At 52.1% G+C, this 20,020-nt stretch overlaps 1 protein-coding gene across 2 annotated transcripts in view; it reads left to right on the top strand.

Moving 5' to 3' along the window:
* Positions 1–18,816, top strand: part of NRTN (neurturin) — a 77,247-nt gene extending 58,431 nt beyond the window's left edge. The window contains exons 2-3 of one of the 2 annotated variants that reach the window (XM_048831205.2): positions 6,160–6,394; positions 16,599–18,816. In XM_048831205.2, coding sequence (XP_048687162.1) covers positions 6,187–6,394; positions 16,599–17,047 — 657 coding nt within the window. In that variant the 5' untranslated portion in view covers positions 6,160–6,186 and the 3' untranslated portion in view covers positions 17,048–18,816. The remainder of the gene's footprint in view (positions 1–6,159; positions 6,395–16,598) is intronic. The other variant, XM_075123201.1, reaches the window with a different exon arrangement.
* The last annotated feature ends 1,204 nt before the right edge of the window (positions 18,817–20,020 follow it).

Raw genomic sequence — 20,020 nt, forward strand, 5'->3', positions numbered from 1 at the left:
CAGGCTTGGCAGGGCTGTTTAATTGTGGTGTCGATATTTGGGCTCAGGCACCAGCCTGAGCTCTGGGACGCTCCAGCCTGAGCCCAAACAACTACCCCTCAGTAAAACAGCCCCCGAGCCCCTTAGTCGGAGTCAGCTGGCATGGACCAGCCACAGGCTTTACATTGCAGTGTAGACCCACCCACCCCACCCCCCCCCGAGTACTCCTTGAGAGCCAGTGTTCAGGACAGAGGAATCTACAGTATATGCCTAGATACCAGGGTGAGAGGCAGTATATAGCCATCAGCAGATAGACAGGACATCAGACTCTGTTCCTGCTTCTGCCACTGGCTCGTTGGGGGACCTGGAGGTGCTGGCTGCAGAAGGGGCGTGGAGGGGACTGGGGTGGAACTGGCAGAGCACAGAGTCTGAGCCAGAGCGTGGTGGGTGACGGAGGTGCAGTGCCCGGGGAGGGCTTGGGGGAGGCAGAAGCAGGGAAGGCCTTGGAAAGCAGGAGGGAGGTGATGGGATTAGAGTGACAGTGAAGATGGGGGGGATTCTGGAGGCTGCAGCTGAAGAGATGCCAGGCAGATACAGAGGGACATGTAGCCTCATAGAACCGCAGGGCTGGAAGGGACCTCGAGAGGTCAACTAGTCCAGTGCCCTGGACAGAAGTACAGACCAAGTGAACCTAGACCATCCATGGCAAGTGTCATCAGGTGGCCCCTTATGCATCTCTTCTCTAGGCTAAGCATGCGGTCCAGGACACCAGGGAGGCCTGGGAGAAGGCAGCGGCTGTGGTAATCCTAGTGGGAGCTGGGTCCTCACTCCTGGGGATCTGGGGTGGACTTGGCAGCCTCCAGAGTGTGCCCTTGGCCCAGATAACTGGCACTAGCATGAAATCAGATGCTGTCTGCTGGCCGACATCGCTTCAGTCCCCATCGTATCCACACCTCAGTGCTGTCGCTGGGCAGCACCTCCGCAGAGGAACTGGTTCACGACTCCAGCATGAACACCCGTTTCCCTGCCATCCCGGTCATAGGCGCCGAGTCCGTGGGTGCTCCGGGGCTGGAGCACCCACGGGGGAAAATTAGTGGGTGCTCTGCACCCACTGGCAGCCAAGCGCCCCCCCCTCCCCGCCATGCCTCCATCTCCTCCCAGCGCGCCGCGTCCCCGCCCCTCCCCACCAAAGAGCTGTAGCAAGCTCTGGGAGGGAAGGGGGAGGAGCGGGAACGTGGCGCGCTCAGGCGAGGAGGCGGGGAAGAGGTGGGGCCAGGGCTGGGATTTGGAGAAGGAGTCAAATAGGGGCAGGGAGGGGGTGGAGTTGGGGGGGGACTTTGGGGAAGGGGTTGGAATGGGGGCGGGGCAGGGGTGGACTCGGGGCGGGGCCAGGGGCAGAGGGCGGGTTGAGCACCCACCGGGGCCAGAAGAAGTTGGCGCCTCTGATCCCGGTTAGTCCTGCCCCGCTGAGCTGAGGGTGTTTTCTGCGCCGCTTTAAGTTGTAAGTTGTGACGAGGTCACGTGGCCCTGCCGGAGCCATGAAGTTGGTCGGATCCCTGCCGTGAACCCCGAGCTCGGCTCACAGCTGGGGCGGTCACCCCAGGGCGGGTAGGGGACTCCAGCCGTGAGCCCAGCCACCTCCCGGGCTCTCCGTTCCCCGGTCCCTGCCGGGAGCCCCGGGGGGCAGTCAGGTTCCTGGCAGGGAGCGCCATGCGGAGCTGAGTGTCCGGGTGGCAGCCGGGCTCCCAGCTGGCTCTCAGCCCCCCACACTGCCCCTCTTAAGTCAGCGGAAGCGCTCCTGGTGAGCACACATGGCCCCAACAGGCGGAGGTTAGTGTGGACATGACCTAACATAGGTTGACTTAATTTGATAGTGTAGACGTGCCCTAAGACTTCACGTGGCATGTCAGCCAAACCGCTCTGTGCTTGTCAGCTGAGCCCTGCTGGGCTCTGGGGTCACTGGGAGACGGTCGATGCAGAGCCGCCTTTCCAGTCGCTTTTCAGGACGCTCAGTGCCGTCGGCCTGGCCTGCGCCCGTGAGTTGGCGTGCTGCCCCACGGAGGCCTGCCAGGAGCTCGCAGCCAGAACAGCCAGGTGGGGAGAGAGTGCCACTTGGGGCAACCTGGATGGCTTCTCATCCTCTCTCTCCAGCTCGGCTCCCTCTCCCTGTATAAACAGGTCAGTCCGAGGGCAGAGGAGGGAGCCTCCTTGATTCAATCCAGGCAGTTCTTGCTGTGAGCGCCAGGCTGTCCTTTAAAGGCGTAGTACGCCCCTTCCCAGCCCTGTTCTGTGCCCCGGAATGGCAGCTCTGATCAGATGGGGTAGAGCTGCTGACTGCCCAGGAGGCAGGGCAGTGGAGGTCATGGGCCCATGACCCCCGCTGCTCTCTCCCTCTTGGCATATGCCTGGACCCTGGAGTCTGCCTCCTTCCCGAGCCAGGCTGAAGAGACGTCTGGGTTCGGCGCTAGCTTGCCATTGCTGTGGGGGAGGATTGGCTCTGGGTGGCGTCCGCGTGTGTGGCGGGCCGTGGGTGGAGGGCAGGAGGCCAGCTCAGGGGAGCGGCGTTCGTTTCTGCTCTCTCGATAGTTTATTGGCTCTGTGGCTTTTTAATGAGTCCTATTACTGCATGCTAGGTGCTCGGAGACCTTGTGGGTTGGCACAGGGTGCCCAATATATAATTTATTGGTATTATTGGGCCAACTTCCTGTGGTTTGTGTAGACTTTGTGTAGGAAACACTCCTATTAAACTCAGTGGATCTGATTCTCATTGATGCAAAGGCCCATAACCATATAAGAAGGCCTGGCTTTGGACCTGTTACATTTACACTCACTATTAAGGCCCCTTTCGCTGTCAGGTGTAAAGGGGAGTTAGGGTCAATGAAAATCAGGCCCATGTGAGGACTGTACGATTTGGCCCATAATTGTGACTTGGTTATTAAGAATTGTTGGTAACGAACGCAAGAATCTCCACTAGCTGGAGAACAGGATGCAGGGCATTTGACAACCGGAATGTGGCATATCATAGAATCTCAGGGTTGGAAGAGACCTCAGGAGGACTCAGTTGGACCTCTAGTCCAACCCCCTGCTCAAAGCAGGACCAATCCCCAATTTTTGCCCCAGGTTCCTAAATGGCCCCCTCGAGGATTGAACTCACAACCCTAGGTTTAGCTGGCCAATGCTCAAACCACTGAGCTGTCCCTCCCCAGGCCAGGATATCTAGAAACATCGCATTTTCCCTTTGAAATGAATGCATTCAATTGTGGAACGGCTCTGAAAAGGACTGTAAAAAACGATATCGTAGGGCTGTGTGTCGTCTCTCCAAGACTCCTGTGACTTTTCCTCTGTTCCTTGTCAATTACCCCAGTGCAAAGAGCGGGTAAGCGGCTACCAGATCAAAATGAGAGTGGGGCGAATAATAGATTTTGCAGTTCATTGGATGTTCCAAAAAATGGTGGGGGAGGGGAATTCATTTTGGATCAGGCCAAAATACCGAAAACGTTTGCAATTTTTCAGCAGCTTGAAAAAGTCCTACATAAAAAAAGTCTCGGGTCGAACAAAATGTTTCATTTTGAGAAAATCAGAATGGTTTTATTGTGACCGCTTTGAAACGCTTTTGCATTTTTAAAAAAATACACAGTGTGATTAAAGGACAGTTTGCGACCAAGTCATTTCACACCAGCAAATCAAAGCACTTCGTTGAGAGAACGCTGAACCGTTTCAAACTCTTTGGAATTATTTTTTGTTTGTTGTTCTAACCGATTCGTGAAAGGTTTTGCTGCGTTTTTCACCCCAAAAAGTAGCCTCCAAAATGTCTCCCGGTTCTAATCAGGATGTGCGCCGCTTGCACCCCCTCTGTAAGGGTCCCTACTGTGGGTTGCAGCCCAAGCCTGAGTGTCTACATCACAATTTAACAGCCTCTTAATTTGAGCTTGAGTCAGCTGACATGGGCCGGCCGGTCGCAGGTTTCTAATTGCAATGCAGACACACCCTGAGGTTCTTTCCTTCTCACGCATCAACACCACTAACAAAGGGTTGGTGTGTCAAATTAGCCGGTGTGTTACCCATGGGCTTCCCCTGCTTTGAAACGTAGGCCCACCGTGACTCTGCGAAACCCAAATGTCCTCATGGAGTTTCCACAGGTGTGACTGCTTGGAACTTTGTAAACCATTCTCTTGACCGGGCCCAAGGAAGAACAGATTCCAGCTGACTTTCCCTTAGCTGAGCTGTTTTTGCCGGGCAAACAATAAAGACCAGTGCAACTTGTGTAAGGGCAGGTCTACACTTAAAACTCTGCACCCAGGCAGGTGCGCCACTGTTGTACTTCAGTGAAGACACTCTATGCCGGCGGGAGAGAGCTCTCCCGTTGGCAAAATTAATCCACTTCTGCAAGAGGCTGGTGGGAGAATTTCTCCTGCCAACCTCGTGCTGTCCATACTGGCGCTTAGGTCGGTGTAACTACGTCGGTGAGGGGGGTGGATTATTCACACCCCTGGGTGACGTAGCTATACCAGAGTCATTCTCTGTTGTGTAGACCAAGGCTAAGTCTGGAATTTTTCAACAAGCTGTTTTTGGCTGAAAAATGTCAATTCGTTGAGACCGAAACCGTTGGCGAAACAGGGTTGATTTTGCCAAATCTCCTGACCTGAGGAATTATTGGGAAAAAGTGTTTTGACGTTGTCAGAATATCCCACGTCCACATTTTTGACATCCAAAGTTCCGGTTGTTTGAGTTGAAACCGGTTTTCATCCTGAAATTTGAAGACATTTAGACTAGCGAGAGGTTTGAAAAAAGAAAAAAAGGTTGAAAACAAAATGTTTCAAAACTATCAAAACAAAATGTTCCAAAATTACATAAATAAAATCTTCTAATTGACCTAAACCAATTTTTTTTTTTTTTTTTTTTTGGATTTTCAGTTCTCCAAAATTTTTGAGATTTTGACTCTTCTTCCCAATTCGGGCTGGGAAATTTTTTTGATGTCTCAAAAACTCTCCTTCTAGGGGAAAGTCATTTCCTGCCCAGCTCTAGTCACTGCTGTAAAGGGGCCGGGCTCGGAAGACTTTCTCTTCTCATTAGACTCCAGGGACACCTTGTGTCACCCCTGGTACCCAGGGCAAAGTGGGTGTGAATGGCTCAGAATGGCATTTGCTTTGCACTGGAGGAGGTGAATTCCCAAGGCGCAGTGCAAAGGAAGGATCAGGCAAAAGGTCTTTGGAAAAGAAGCGAAGTGCGAATTGCTTCCGTGGGTGGTTGTTGGCAGCAGCTTCTAGACCCATCTTGTTCCGGAGGTAGTGCTCAGATTTAGCAATCCTACTCAGCACTCACATCCTTCCTGCTCTGGCTGGGCTGGGTGCAGAATTATGGATATTTATCTGGAGGAGAAACATGCTGGCCCCTGGTTCTATTTTTTTTAAATGGATTTAAACTGATCAGGCTAGACTGTGCATTGCCCGCAATGGGAAATGATCCATCACCTGCAATCCCAGGTAGAATCCTTCTCGCCTTATCCAGAATTCCTCTGGGGGAGCACCAGGGAGATCTCCTGCCTTTTGAAAGGTGCAGCTGAGGTTCCTCCAGCATCCAGGCGGTTCTGCTGGTTGGGGTGAGGAGGGGGTCACCTGGCACACAGAAAGCCTGTGCATTGCACCACCTCTGCACAGCCTTTCTCGCACTGGGCAGCTGAGCAGCGCCTGTGTCCTGGTCCCCACCCATTCCCAGGGCACATACGTGCATGCGTGTGCCCTACTTCCCCTGTCTGCCCTTGCTAGCGCCTGGTACAATCTGCTCCTCAGAGCTGATTCTCTGTAAATGTCCTCTGTCCCACAAACGGAGCAGCCTGTTACCATGATGGGAAAGTGATGGCACAAGTGAGGTCCATCGTTGAGAGCATGGGGCTGCGAATCAGGACGCCTGGGTTCTGACTCACTGCCGGGCTCTGGGCGAGTCACTTCCCCTCTCTGTGCCTCAGTTTCCCATTATAAAATAGGGATGTGGATGATACTGACCCAAGGGAGTGGGAGAGTCCAATCGAAGGAATGCGTGTGATTGCTCTGAGATTCCCAGGGAAGGTTTCTCAGCAGCCCACGGCATGACCATTATTACTGGGGATCTGTCCGCGGGGAGATGATGGGGGTCGGGGGCAGAGGCTTTGTAATAAGGATATTTGTTTTGCCTGTTTTGCAGAGTTTCAATGTTCTGACTTGGTCTAAGATGAAGGTATGGAAGTTTGCAGCCATTGCCTCGATGCTCCTCAGTTCCATGTTGTCCATTTTAGTTTGTAGAGACATGCTCAACAGAAGCCGGAAATACAGCCCCTTCCCTTCCTCGCCGTCAAGGTCAGCCTCCTCTTCTGCCTTGCCTGTAGGTCAGCGGAGATCCCCGCGAGCCCTGGAGCGCCGTGACCCGCTGATCTCTCAATGTAAGCTATAGCATGCTTTGCCTTGACTCCATCTGCTCAGAGCCATCTCGCTGCTGGCACTGCTGGGGGAGAGCGTTCCTTCCCCAGGCCCTGGCATACATGGAGCGGGTGGGGTAACGGAGAGCTACGGCTATGCCATGGGTTTTTGTTGCAGCGTAGATATACCCTGGAGGGTCTGAGCCTGAGTCAAGCCAAGACCCAGGGTTCAAGCCCCGTTGCTTTGCAGTGTAGACGTGCTCTGAGTCCTCCAAAGAGAGAGTAGAACCTCAGAGTTACGAACGCCACGGGAATGGAGGCGGTTCGTAACTTGGAACAAAACGTTAGGATGGTTCTTTCAAAAGTTTTCAGCTGAACCGTGACTTAATTCAGCTTTGGAACTTTACTGGGCAGGAGAAAAATGCTGCTTTCCCTTTATCTTTTTTAGGCGTTTCCCTTTAACACGACACTGTACTGTATTTCCTTTTTTTTTGGTCTCTGCTGCTGTCTGATAGTTCACTTCTGGTTCCAAATGAGTTGGGCGGCTGACTGGTCAGTTCGTAACTCTGGTGTTCCTAACGCTGAGGTTCTGCTGTATCCTGTCCCACAAGCTGACTTACTTTGTCATCTGGACAGTCAAGTTTTCTCACACTGCATCACGAACAACAGGCTCGAGCAGGCACATTTTGGGAAGGTGCTAGGAAGTCTGGGATACGACTGGTTGGATTCATATCTGCATAATGCAGTGTAGATGCTGGTGCCCCAATCTGGGACCCGGGGTTCAACAATTCCTAACCTGGGGTTACAAATGGGTGTAGATGCTCAAGTCCTAGGTTAACAAACCCAGGGCCTGTTAACTCAAGTTCTCCTAACCCAGGGCTTCCATTGCAGTGTAGACAGACCCTGAGTGTCTGAGCTGGGCCACGACTAGGTTCTCAAACTAATTAAGCTGCAGGGATCATTGTGTTCTCTGCTCATCCAAGACTGACCCCTCCAGACAAGGGGTTTTGTTCCTCTTCTGCTTTACCCGCGGCCTCCTTATCCATGGTGTGACAGCATGTGGTTTTGCTTATTCCGCATACGATGGCCAGCATGCGATTAAAAACATGATCAAAACCAGCCTGCTCTCTTTAGACCCGGGGCTGTGGGCCTGCAGCTGTAACCAGCTGTGCTCTGCTCCCTAAAGCATAGTCAGAGTTGGTGGGTACTTAGAGAGATGGTCTTTCCAGGAGCACTGACATGCTGGTAGGACCTTGCACAGAAGGTGGTGAGCCAGTGCCCCGGGATGGTGTTTGTGAGATGGCTGCTGCCCTTCAGAGGAGCAATGAAATTCTGGTTTTGACCTCTGGTGTTTACCACTTTCTGTTCAGGCTGAGGTTGCTAGGTCCTCATTGAATTCTAGGTGGGTTCACTGAGAGGGAGTACGGTCTGGTGGTGAGAGCAGGGGATTGCAAGTCAGGAGATCTGGGTCGGCTCCTGACTCTGCCGATGAAAATATTATTTGTTGTATTATTCTAGCACCTAGAGGAGTCCTAATCATGCCCCACAACCGCATTGTGCCAGGCGCTGCACAGACACAGAACAAAAAGACCCTCTGTGCCCCAGAGCATTCGCAGTCTAAGACAAGAGACAACAGAGGGATACAGACAGACGGGGTAGCACGAGGAAACAATGAGACAGGGTTGGTCACGATGGGCAGTGTCTCAGCACGTCAGCAGCCTGGCCGTTGTAAAGTTTTATGTAGGTATCGCAGTCGAGGAGAGATTTAAGGAGGGATTTAGAAACATAGAAGATTAGGGTTGGAAGAGACCTCAGGAGGTATCTAGTCCAACCCCCTGCTCAAAGCAGGACCAATCCCCAACTAAATTATCCCAGCCAGGGCTTTGTCAAGCCGGGCCTTAAAAACCTGTAAGGATAGAGATTCCACCACCTCCCTAGGGAACCCATTCCAGTGCTTCACCACCCTCCTAGTGAAATAGTGTTCCCTAATATCCAACCTTGAAGGAGGACAGTCAGGTGTGGGTTTCTACACTAAGTTTGGGCCAGACGTGAGGGGAAGCCTTGCTGTGTTCTCTGCGTGTGTCTCTCGCAGGGGGTCTGTGCGGGTCCACGAATGGTTGAGAGCCTGGCTGAAAGGTGCTAAAGGAAACAAAAGTAAAAATAGAAAGTTAGTGGCAACGCTGAGAGTCAAGGGTGGCCTCGTACATCCCATTATCAGACAGCCCCTGGTTTCCGCTGGTTATAACTTTGCCAGACTTTAACTGTTGTGGCTGAAATATTCCATTCTTGATCTCTGCAACTGGATGAATTGCTTTGGTCAGTTTCACTGAAAATGATTCAGCCCTTTCCAAGCTTGAGGCAAAGGGAAAGTCAGATCGTGTTGGTAACATTAAAGAGACTTTTCAGCTGTTTCTTTGCAGAGTTCCGGCGTGTCCATGCTTTGGAGCAGGGTCATGAAGTTTGCTGGGGCGATAACCTTTGGGTCACAGATACAACTTTTTGCTGTCCTTTATGCCTTCTTCTTGCTTCTTACACCCCAGCTCTGAATTGAGGTCTGTGTCTGGAAGGGTTAGATGCCGTCTGCTCTGAGGATTAGGTTGTGATTTTATTGAAGTAAGATGAGAGTCAGGCCCTGAGAGTTCGCACTGAGGGCAGAATAGCCAAGGCTTGTTATAGTGTATAGTTTGATCCAGAGCGACAGCTGGCTTTAATGGTGTTAGAGCTTTTGGGTCTGATCTGAACTCACATCAGTTTAACTCCTATGGGCCAATTTTTCCTCCCACTTATAGCTGTACAAATCAGGGGTCACGCCTTTGACCTATGTTGAATTACGCCGATGTGACACTGGAGTGAGATTGGAATCATCTCCTTTGATTCCAGCAGAGTCATTCCTCCTTTACCCGGCCGATTAGATCAGAACCGGGCCCTTTATAGCGACAGTTCAGCTGCCCAAGACCCAAGCGCTGTGGTCCCCATAGATTGGTGCCACATCTCTTTGCTTCCTGCCCTCTTTCCCATGCTTTGATTGCTTGTGACCCCTGCACGAGCAGGAGCACGCTGTGCCCGACCCTTTCACTGCAGTACAAGCTTGCCCGTTCCCCTCTCGCCGGAGGAAGCCGTGATTCCTCCCAGCGTCTCCGACGTGGCTGTGTGCAAGGCATCTGGAAGTCATGAACGCAACGGGAGTTCGTTTTATTTATTCACCCAATGTTTGATTTTTTTTTTTTTTTAAGCATGCACTTTAAGTGTCATGCAGTGAGGGGCGGCCTGAGCTGCTGCAAGCTGTGAAAGTCTGGTAGGAAAATAAACAAGACAAAGTGAGGGGTGTGGAGACCAGGAGGCGTTCCAGCAGAATCCTGGAGCGGGATTGGAGTTAGCTTGGAAGAGATATTGACCTGATCTTTTCAAACCAAGGAGCAGGAAGGTGGGGTGGGGGTGAGGGGACAACATTCCTTTAAAGGAGCCTTTTTCTTGTGGCTCAGCAGCGGAAGATCATCGTTCAGTAGAACATCCCTGCCCACCCTGGCTACGTCTCAGCCAGAGTGAACGAGAGCACCCAGCGATTTGCTTAGGCCTCTGTCATGGGCTGCTCCCTCAGCTACCCGGTGTGCCATGGGCCTGGCCCGTTTGTGCGGTCTCTTATTCACAATATACACACAGTCTGTTTCTTTTCCCCATGTGTATCTGTAATCTCTAGATTCCCAGCATTTCAGAACATAGTACAGGAGGAACCTTCCACCCAGCGTTCCCCATCCCGCCCAGCCCAGTCTCGGAGCTCCCCTCTTACTTCCTGCCAATTCTCGCTCTTCCTGTGTTGAGCTGATGACTTCATTAGCCTAATCCCTGCCCCCGAGTGTCAACAATCTCCACCATAACAAGTTAATTGCCTCCGATTAAGCCTGTAACTGTCTTGGTTACGTAGTTACCTCAGGGCATGTCTACGCTACAAACTTTTGCCAACTCAAGTGAGTATATCGCTTATGCACAAACACATTTGGCTCCTTGTGTCAGCACTGTGTGTGCTCACCAGGAGTGCTTGTGTCGATGCCCAGTGCAGTGCACCATGCAGGTATCCCAGGGTGCAACTCACCACCATCCCGTGCAATGGTGGGGCAGAAATAGGTGGCGCAGGGGTGACTGGGACCGCAGCGTCAAGGTCCCATCATGCAACTTTCTCCACCCCATAATGCTATCTCGATCCCATAATTTTCACGCCTATTCAGAAAATCCCACAAACCAGCATGGGACTTGTTGCTGTCCGTCACCTCTGCTCTGAACACCTCTGGACTATTGTCATGAGAGTTAGACGTGTAGACTTTAAGGCTAGAAGGGGATCATCGTGATCATCTAGTCTGACCTCCTGCATGTTGCAGGCCAAAGAAACGCACCCACCCCCTCCCATGTCAGACCCCTAACCTCTGGCTGAGTTACTGAAGTCCCCAAATCATGATTTAAAGACCTTTAGTTACAGAGAATCCACCATTGACACTAGTTTAAACCTGCAAGTGACCCATGCCCCGTGCTGCAGAGGAAGGTGAAAAACCCCAGGAAAGGCGAAAGCCCCCAGGACAAGCACAGGATTGGTGAGCCTCCAATATTTGAGAGCTATGAGAGGAGTCGCGGGGAACATGATGATTCCTGAAGGGCGGATTGCTGTGGAACACAGCGAGAACGAAGTCGAGGTTTTCGGTGGCATTCACAGAGTAGCTACAAACAGTGACTTGTGGGATCTCATCGTAATGCAGGTGTGGGTTGATGAGCCACGGCTGCAGAACTTTCGGATGCTCAAAGCCACATTCCTGGATCTGTGCACCGACTCACCCCAGCCCTCCAGTCCAGGGACACAAATGTGAGAGCGGAGCTGACAGTGGAGACGTGAGCGGCCATCGTGCTGTGGGAACTTGCCCCGGCAGATTGCTACCGGTCAGTGGGAAATCATTTTGGAGTTGGAAAATCCACTGTGGGGGTGGTTTTCATGCAGATGTGCAGGGCCATCTTCTGCTACGCAGGACTGTGACTGTCAGCAATGTGCAGGACATAAGGGATGGATTTGCAGCAATGAGGTTATCGAATGGATCACTAGACGGGATGCAAATCCCTATTTTGGCACCAGACCCCCTTGCCACAGACCACATCATCAGAAAGGGCTGTTTTCCTATGGTTATGAAAGAGCTGGTGGATCACCCGGGATGCTTCATCTACATCAGAGTTGACTAGTCAGGGAAGGTGCATGATGCCTACATCTCTAAGGAGATAGGACTGTTCAGAAAGCTACAAGGACGGACTTTCTTTTTTTGGAACACAGCTTAAGGAAAGGGAAGGAACGTTCATGTCCATTTTAGCTACACATACATCAACCATGGCTCTCCCAGGTCAACGTAGGTGAAGCTGTGGTTTTCCTTCATGTCCCCCTGTGTAGAGGGGTAAGGTAGGGATGTGGCTCCTGATGCCACGTGGAATGTCGCAGGGTGTCGGGAGCAGTGACCATGGAGTTCTCCAAGGTGAGCCTGGGATTTTTGAACCTGTCAGTCCACAAGCAGCTGCAGCCTCTGCGTTTGCTGCTGGAGAAGACCCATTATATCCTGGTGCATCTCCCTCTCCTTTTCCTGCTGGGCCTCCTGCGCATTTCTCCTGTCCATTCTTTCCTTCTACATGCACTCTGCTATACTCATCTGCCACCCCTCTATTCCTGGTCTGTTGCAACATTGGCTTGAAGAATCTCGCTGAACAGGTCAACCCGGGTCCTCTTCTTTCTCCTTCTCTGACTCAGGTGTGGAGGGAGAACCCCTCAAGGCCGCAACGGCATCAGCTACAGATGAAACGCTCAGAGGTACCATGGACAGTAGAGTCATGATGGAAAGCAGAAGTTAAGATTCAGAAGTCCCTTCCCCTCCCACAGCTGTCGCTGGCATCCCAAAGCCGCCCGGGCCCATAGGCTGCTAGCCCGTTTGCTTTGGCAGGCCCCTTGGCAGTAATTGCTGAGTGGCGTGGGAATGTGTCCTACCACAGAGGAAGAAATAAGGCTGCCATGCCTGGAGACCTTTGGGAGAGGATTGCAGAGGACTTCCATGAAAGTTTCATTGCGATCTCTCAACAGGATTCAAGAGGCATCCCCGGGTACGTAAACAAACCACTCCACACACACCCATCCCCTCGCCTAACTCTGGAGGGGCACGAACAGCAGATAACAGCCCGCCCTCTCTTCCTGGTACCACTACCTCTCCTAGTGCGAGCAAACTAATGAAAAGTTGATAGTCATGTCCTGCTCAGTTGGGGGCGCCATCGCGGTAATGGGGAATGAATTTGCACACTTGTCTGAGGATCCTTCCCCTGCATCGGGCTCATCCATGCTCGAATGCTGGCGTCTACTACAGTGGCATCTCAAACAGGTCCTAGCTTGCAGGACAGCTGGACCTCCCTGGCTCTTCAGAGGTATCCATGCTAGTGTGTGGGGCCTCGGGTTCACAGCAGCTTCAAACTGTGAACTGCCTGTGGCCCACCAGCCATCCCTGGAGTCCCTTCCTCGCAGGGCATACAGCTGTGTAACTGTGCAGGGTGGTGTTGGGAGGAGAGGGTGCCCCATGAAAAGAATCTTCTCTAGCAACATGGGTTTCAGGTTAGCAGATTTGGAGCAGTATGTGCAATGTAATGTAAAAACACCCATGTGCATGTAAACATGCACGCCCACTCCAGTGTTACTAGTCCACAAAAAAGTAAATTTCCTTTTCCGTATCCTAGAAGTAACCTGTAGATTAGAGCTGGTCAGGAATTTTTTGATAATGGTTTTTCTTTGGAAAATGCTCCTTTATCTAGATGGTTTCCTCAGGTCTAGCATGTAACTGAAATAGACAACCAGTGCACAGTCCCAGAACAGACCCTAGCCCAGGGATTAGGGCATTCATGCGGGCCGTGAGACAGGTGCAGGGCCTTACTCCGAATCAGGCGGAGTGGGGATTTGAACGGGGGTCTCTCACATTCTAGGTGAGCACCTAACCACAGGGTATTGTGGAATGGGTCTTGCGCGCTGTGGTTTTCCAAAAACGGTTCTGAAGGTCTCCATTTCATCCCCAAAAGGTTTGAAATCTACTTTTTACAGACCAGGAAAACCATTTCCCGACCAATTCTACTGCACGTGGACTCAAGTCAACCGGAGCTGAAACAAATAGTTCTGATGTTTAAATAACATGGGACTGTGGCATTCTCTGATCTGTAGAAGAATTAGAATATTTTACTGCCAATAGCAACAGTGGGCCAAACCCCGACGGCCTTACTAAGTTTTTACTCCTGCTCAAATCAAAGCGAGTAAGGACTGAATAAAACCAGGAACTGGCCCCACAGGAATGCTTGGAATTTCTAATGTGTCTTTCACCTGACGATCACAGATTGCAGGCATTCATTAATTAACTGACACCGAGATTATGTCACCCACCCTTGAAACGTAGCTGCTTCTGGGATAGGACACCACAGCTGGTTAAGCCCACCCAGCAACATCACCTAGCAGATCAAGACCCAATCCAAACTGTTGTATTCAAGTGAAACTGCAGAGGGAATTTCGCTAAACGGAATGTAATTGCCTGAACTGGAATTGGATGCCAGGGTTAACTCATCCCTAATTCTTACAGAAACTGCCACGAGAGGTCAGGACTGGAGTTTCACATGCAGGGGCACCGGAACAGGGGGGGCCAGAGGGTCACGGTGCTCCCACTTGTTGAAAATGGATGGGCCGCCTCTTCCCCCCAAGGCTTCTGGCTTGGCCGGGGGTGGAGCCTCGGGGAGGGGGTGGAAGAGGAGGGGCATGGGCGGGTCCACAGAGCAGACAGCGGCCCCTGGCCCCACCCCCTCACTTTTGGGAGGGCTTCACCGCCCCTGTTCACATGTCCTATAAAAGCAAGCCCCATGCTGGCCAATATTAACTCAAAGGGAAATTGCATTGGCCAAAGCATCTGTAGGTCTCCTACCCAAACGCCTACCCAACCACATGGTGCTTAGCTTAAGGAAAGCCATGGAAACACAACCCAAAGTGAGGTCGCTTTGGAAATGCTAGGACGGATAAGCTGCATCTGCACTGGGAGTTGGCTGAGGGGGTGAGGCGGGGAGGTGGGTGCATTACTGGTATAGGTCAACCAGCCAATCCTTTCAAGTGTAGACAAGGCCTAAGGCAGCCTCACCTAGAGCATTCCTGTCTCTTGGGCCCTCGCCACATCCTCCAAGCCAAGAGCATCTGTGCCACCTGGAGCCAGCTTGACTCCTTGGGCTGAATTGGAAAGCTGTCGTTAAAGCCTCTCACTCTGAGGTTGAACCATTTTTCATCCTGTTTCAATAAGACGCTTCAGTCCTGACTCATTCTTGTATTTTTTTTTTAACTCTCTCACCCCGTGAGAGAGGGACCCCGTGGCCATGGAAACGGGGTTCTGCCCCACCCAAGCCAGTGGATCAATGAGCTCGAGCTGACTGCCGGGGGCGGCGAATCGGCATACAGGGCATTCGTTGATGCACTGGCTTCTGGCTGCCTAGCAGGGTGACTCCCAGAGCTGGAGGACCCTGCCTCTGCAACCAACCCTCGGGTGGGGAGAACGGGCCCTTAATTCGTGCTGCCTTGTATTCTCGGGGGGGGCTGCTAGTGGGGACGGGTCCAGGAAAAGCATTTCCCCACGTATGGATCTTGGCCCCAGTGAACCCGCTCCCCCCGCTCCAGTGACTGGGAAGGTGGTGGGGGCCAAAGCTGACACCGAGCAGCTGACTTCCATAACCTCTTGCACAGCTCTGCTGGCTTTTCGTCCCTGTCACCCCCACAGGCCAATGGGATGACTGGCGCCGGGCCCTTTTCCAAAGGGCTTCTGCTATTGGCTGACTGAGACCAGTCATTAGAATGTGCATCCCCCCAAACCCACTCCCGCCCCAGGGGCTTGTACGTGTCGTAAGCCGCTCTGGGCATGCCGTTGTTTGCAGGCATTCGGAGAGGTTGTACACATCCGAAAGCTCAGTCTCCACAAAAGCCGTGGTCCCCATAAATACCGAGCTTCCGGTTAATTGCTCAACAAGTGTTAGAGAGGCCAAGGTGCCGGTGGCCTCTCCTGGGATGAATTCGTTCAGCCCTTAGGAAGGACTTCAGTAGGAAGCAAGTGGACTGGGGCACTAGCCGGTTGCAGGGCATCAGGCTGGTGGCATCTGAAAGTCGTCGCTTTGCAGCTGCTTTTCCTGCATGAAACGGGTTCGCTCTGTCCGCCTGCAGCCCCACGAAAGGGGCGGATGCCCCCCCCCAGTCCAACCGGGCTAGACGCACCGTGGTGTTGTAAACTGGTTTAGAACACACTCAGGCTCTGACTACACTGGACCCAGGAGCACCTTTCTCAAGCGGGCGCCTCATTCTGAAGGATATGCCCCAGTTCAATGACAGGCGGGGGGCTCAGTGCAGGGCTTGTTGTGGGAGGGTCTCTGGCCTGTGTTGTGCAGGGGACCGTACTAGACCATCAAAACAATCGCCGTGAAGGTCGGGGTTCTGGCTTTCCTGGGTTAAACTGTACAATAGGCAGGGCCCAAACCCCACTTGCACTAGTGCTTAAACCACAATACTTGAACTGGTGATTTTTTTTCAGCCCTAGTGTAGATAAGGCCTCTGCTCTGCTAAATAAAGCGTGCCCATCTGACCTCTAAGGAGCAAGCAGGGTGGAGGAGAGGGGTGAATGTCAGCCTTTGATGGTGCTGGAGTTTGTCTGGGGCCAGTTTTCCGCAAGGCAGGTTAACCAGGCAGGAGCGCGCCTGTTTCATTGTGCAGGCCAATTGCTTCACAAGCGGAAATGCTCGGCAGGTAATTTGCTGACTTGAATGGAAGCTTAGATTTGGGTAGAACGTAGTCAACGTTTCAGAGGGGCTTCGCAAATTATTGGAGCCTTGATTTCCTAACACCCATCACTTTCTCCTGTCCCTTTTATAGGCTCTTTCCTGCTTTTGCGTGCAGCCTGGGGACATGAAGATGGGGGGGACCATAAATGGATTTAGGAGCTTAAGTCCCATTGTAAGTAAATGGGACTTAGCTTTCTAAGTCACTTAAGCATTCTTTGAAAGTTTACCCACAATCCGTAGAAATATTTGGGGCTGGGATTTTCAACGGAATCTAAAGGAGTTAGGTGGCCAGATTCCATTGAGATCTGGGTGGCTAGCTCCCGGGGCTTGTGCTTGCCGTTCCCCGCTGCCTGGCTCGCTAACCCCTGTCCCTGTTCTGTTGCAGACAGTACCTTGTTTGAAAGCTACACGGAGGGTGAAATCCGGCAGCTGATCTCCACGCTGGTCGAGAGGTACAGCCAGTCCATGAACTCCGGGGGGCATGAGCTGCCGCTCTTCCCCAAGCCTGGGAACCGCATGAAGCGAGCCCGGGCCCGCCACAAACCCTGCGCCCTGAAGGAGCTGGAGGTGAGCGTCAGCGAGCTGGGCCTGGGCTACGAGTCAGACGAGATCGTCCTGTTCCGTTACTGCACTGGTACGTGCGAGACAGCCATCAGGAACTATGACCTCTCCCTGAAGAACATGAGGCTCAAGAAGAAGATCAAAAAGGAGAAGGTGAGAGCCCGGCCTTGCTGCAGGCCTCTCGCGTACGACGACGATGTCTCCTTCCTGGACACTTACAACCGCTACTACACCGTCAACGAGCTGTCGGCCAAGGAATGTGGCTGCGTGTGAAGTGGGGAAAGGGAACCTGGGAAGGTTGATGTCTGGAAGGCAGCGCCCAAAAGCCAAGAGGGCGAGGGCCTAAAGGGACATTGCTGCGTTCCGAGAGTGAAGGGAACTAAGAGGGGACCCAGGCTCCGAGAGAGTCAAGAAGGCAACTGTTTCCAAGTCTACCTCAGTTCTGTGGTTGGACTCTAGGGGCAACAGGGAAACTCTTGATGCCGGGTTGTGTTTTGAGAGAGATCGAGGGGCCTTTCAACACTTCGACAGGTGCCTCCGCGCTCCCCCCGCCAGCCCGGTGCCCCTGAGCGTTGGGATGCTCTAAGAAGGAGGAGCTGGGGAATGGAGAGGTAGGAGGAAACACCTGCTGATTTCCTCAGGGATGCCGGCATCAGTCACAGCACCAGCCTGGCATCCACATGGGCTTTTATTTTATTGCTCTCACGAAGGGGTTTAGCAGGAAAGTTTTGCTGACCAAGTATTTCGAGTCCAAAAGGTGCCAGTCGCCCTTGTCTTTGGATGCAATTGGGCGGCCAGCTCCGGAACTGCGATCCAGTCGGAAAGGCGGAGTCAGATTGGCATTCCTAGTCCTACGAAAACTGAGGCCTCTTCTCAGAGGCTCCCCTCCGAGACGGATTGCGGCCTAAAGAGAATTGCTCCAGGGCATGGAGTTCACGTGGATGGAACCTTTTTGGGTGCAGATAAATGACTGAGCGGTCAAGAAATATTCTTTTATATCCTAAGATCATATCTTACCCTTATTTTATTGTAGACATGCAGTATATTCATGCTCTGTAAATATACAGGAATATATATATATATAGAGAGAGAGAAATATTGGTGGCAATCGCAGAATACTATCATTCCTTCACAGCCATTCTGCCAACGTTCTAGTGAGGTCAATGGACAACTATTGGATGCTTCCCTGGGCCAGGATAGTGATCTTAACAAACTGTCCAGTTGGTGGTTTTAACCAGAGAGAGGGGGAGGAAGAGGATTGGCGTGGGAACATGGGGCTGATGAGAATTTCAAAGCTGCCTTAATTTTTTAATAGGAACTGGGTGCTCTGATCTCCTAGGCAGCCTTGAACATCTCAACTTTACGCATCCGTCATATTGACATTCAGGATGAGGCATTGAGGCAGTCAGGAAATGTGATGGTTGAGAAAGAAGCCATAATTTCCCATGTTTCTACTGCTTTGAGCACCTCCTTTGCTTTCCATCTGGCAGGCCTTCTAGCTTGCTGAAATAAACCACCATGCCCCTCCTGGGACTAGCTTTGCAGGGACACGGCAATAGAGTTACTGGTGGCCGTGCTCCAGCTCTACACTACAAACTTGCAGCTATCGTGCTTCCGGTGAAGACGCTCTAAGCAGACGACAGAGAGCTCTCGTGCCGGCTTAATAATTCCACCACCGCGAGAGGCGGCAGCCATCCCTGTCTACACGGGGGGTTGTCAGTATAACCACGTTGCTCAGGACTGTGGATTTTTCACATCCCTGAGTGGTGACGTTATACCAAAGTAAGCGTGTAGTGTAGACCTGGCCTAAGACCTGGGTTTGCAAAGGAGTCTCAGGGCATGGGTACACTTGCAGTTGTAGAAACCCGCCTTCGGAGACTGCAGCAGGGAAAACGCTGCCGAGTGTTTACACTCTCAGGTGGAAGCGCACTGGCATGGCCACATTAGCAACTCTTGCAACGCCACAGAGAGCAGTGCATTGTGGAAGCTATCCCAGCATGCAAGTGGCTGCAACGTGCTTTTCAAAAGGGGGGTGGAGTGTGACAGGGAGTGTTTTGTGTGTATGTGGGGGGGGGGAGAGGGGGTTTTAGGGGGGCTGAGAGCATGTCAGCATGCTGTCTTGTAAGTTCAGACAGCAGCAGACCTCCCACCCCCCGCCTCTCTCTCACTCGCTCAAAGCAAGCAGCATTCCTCAGTAATGGTTCCTTTGTCCCAGAGCAGATAAGCAGCCGGCTCTCAGAAACGGAGCTTTGAAAGGGCATATCCGCATTCCTACAGCGAGTTCAAAACAATGACAAAAGTGGCCACTTGACTTAAGGGGATTATGGGACGGTCAGTCAAAGCGCAGTAATTCAACACCTCGTTCACGCTGGCACCATGGCGCTCCAGCGGGGGCGCAGCAAACGTTATTCCACGCACCGAGGTGGAGACCAGCCGCGCTGTAGCCGCAGAGTCAGAGTGTTCTACGTGCCTTGCCAGTGCGGACGGGTAGTGAGCTAGGGCGTCCAGGGCTCCTTTATTGCTCTGTAACTCGCAAGTGTAGCCAAGCCCTTTGGCCTTGTCTACACTTCAAGGTCATATCGCTTTAACTACACCAGTGTAATTAAAATGGTCCAAGTTCCCTAGTGTGGACACGCTTATACTGGTATAAAGGTGCTTATATTAGTATAGGGAAGGAGAATAAACTATAAAGCAGCTTTTATACTAGCATAACTGTGTCCACACTAGGAGCTGCACTGGTGTAACTATACTGGTCAAAAATCACACTCCTAACCCCAATAATTATACCAGTACAAAATCTGTGTATAGGCCACGCCTAGGGGAGTTAGGCACCCAAATTCCATGGAGTTTCATGCAATGGGGATGATTAGCCAGTAAGGCTGAGAGTGTTGACGCTGCCTTGGGGCTTCCCGTTCATTTTGAATGGGATTTGGGCATCGAACGCCAAATACCAGCCTCGGACTCCACTTTCTCAGAGACCGGGATGGCTGTTGAGCCCAGCCTTCCACTTGGCTCTGCAAAAAATGGGGGCAGGAGGGCACTGCTCCAGCCTGGGCCGTCCTTTGAAAGGAAAAAGAGTTCCCTGGCATTCAAACACAACTTTACCTCAAATGGGACTTTTTAATGGACAAACGTTTGGTGTTTTCCCTCCCTTAGGGCCTGATCCAATTTCCACTGAGATCAGCAGAAAGCCCTCCCCATCTCACAAGAGCTGGTATAGGCCTTCACATCCATTCTAATCACCTC

This window comes from Caretta caretta, chromosome 25 (genome assembly GCF_965140235.1).
Source record: "Caretta caretta isolate rCarCar2 chromosome 25, rCarCar1.hap1, whole genome shotgun sequence".
Lineage (NCBI taxonomy): Eukaryota > Metazoa > Chordata > Testudines > Cheloniidae > Caretta > Caretta caretta.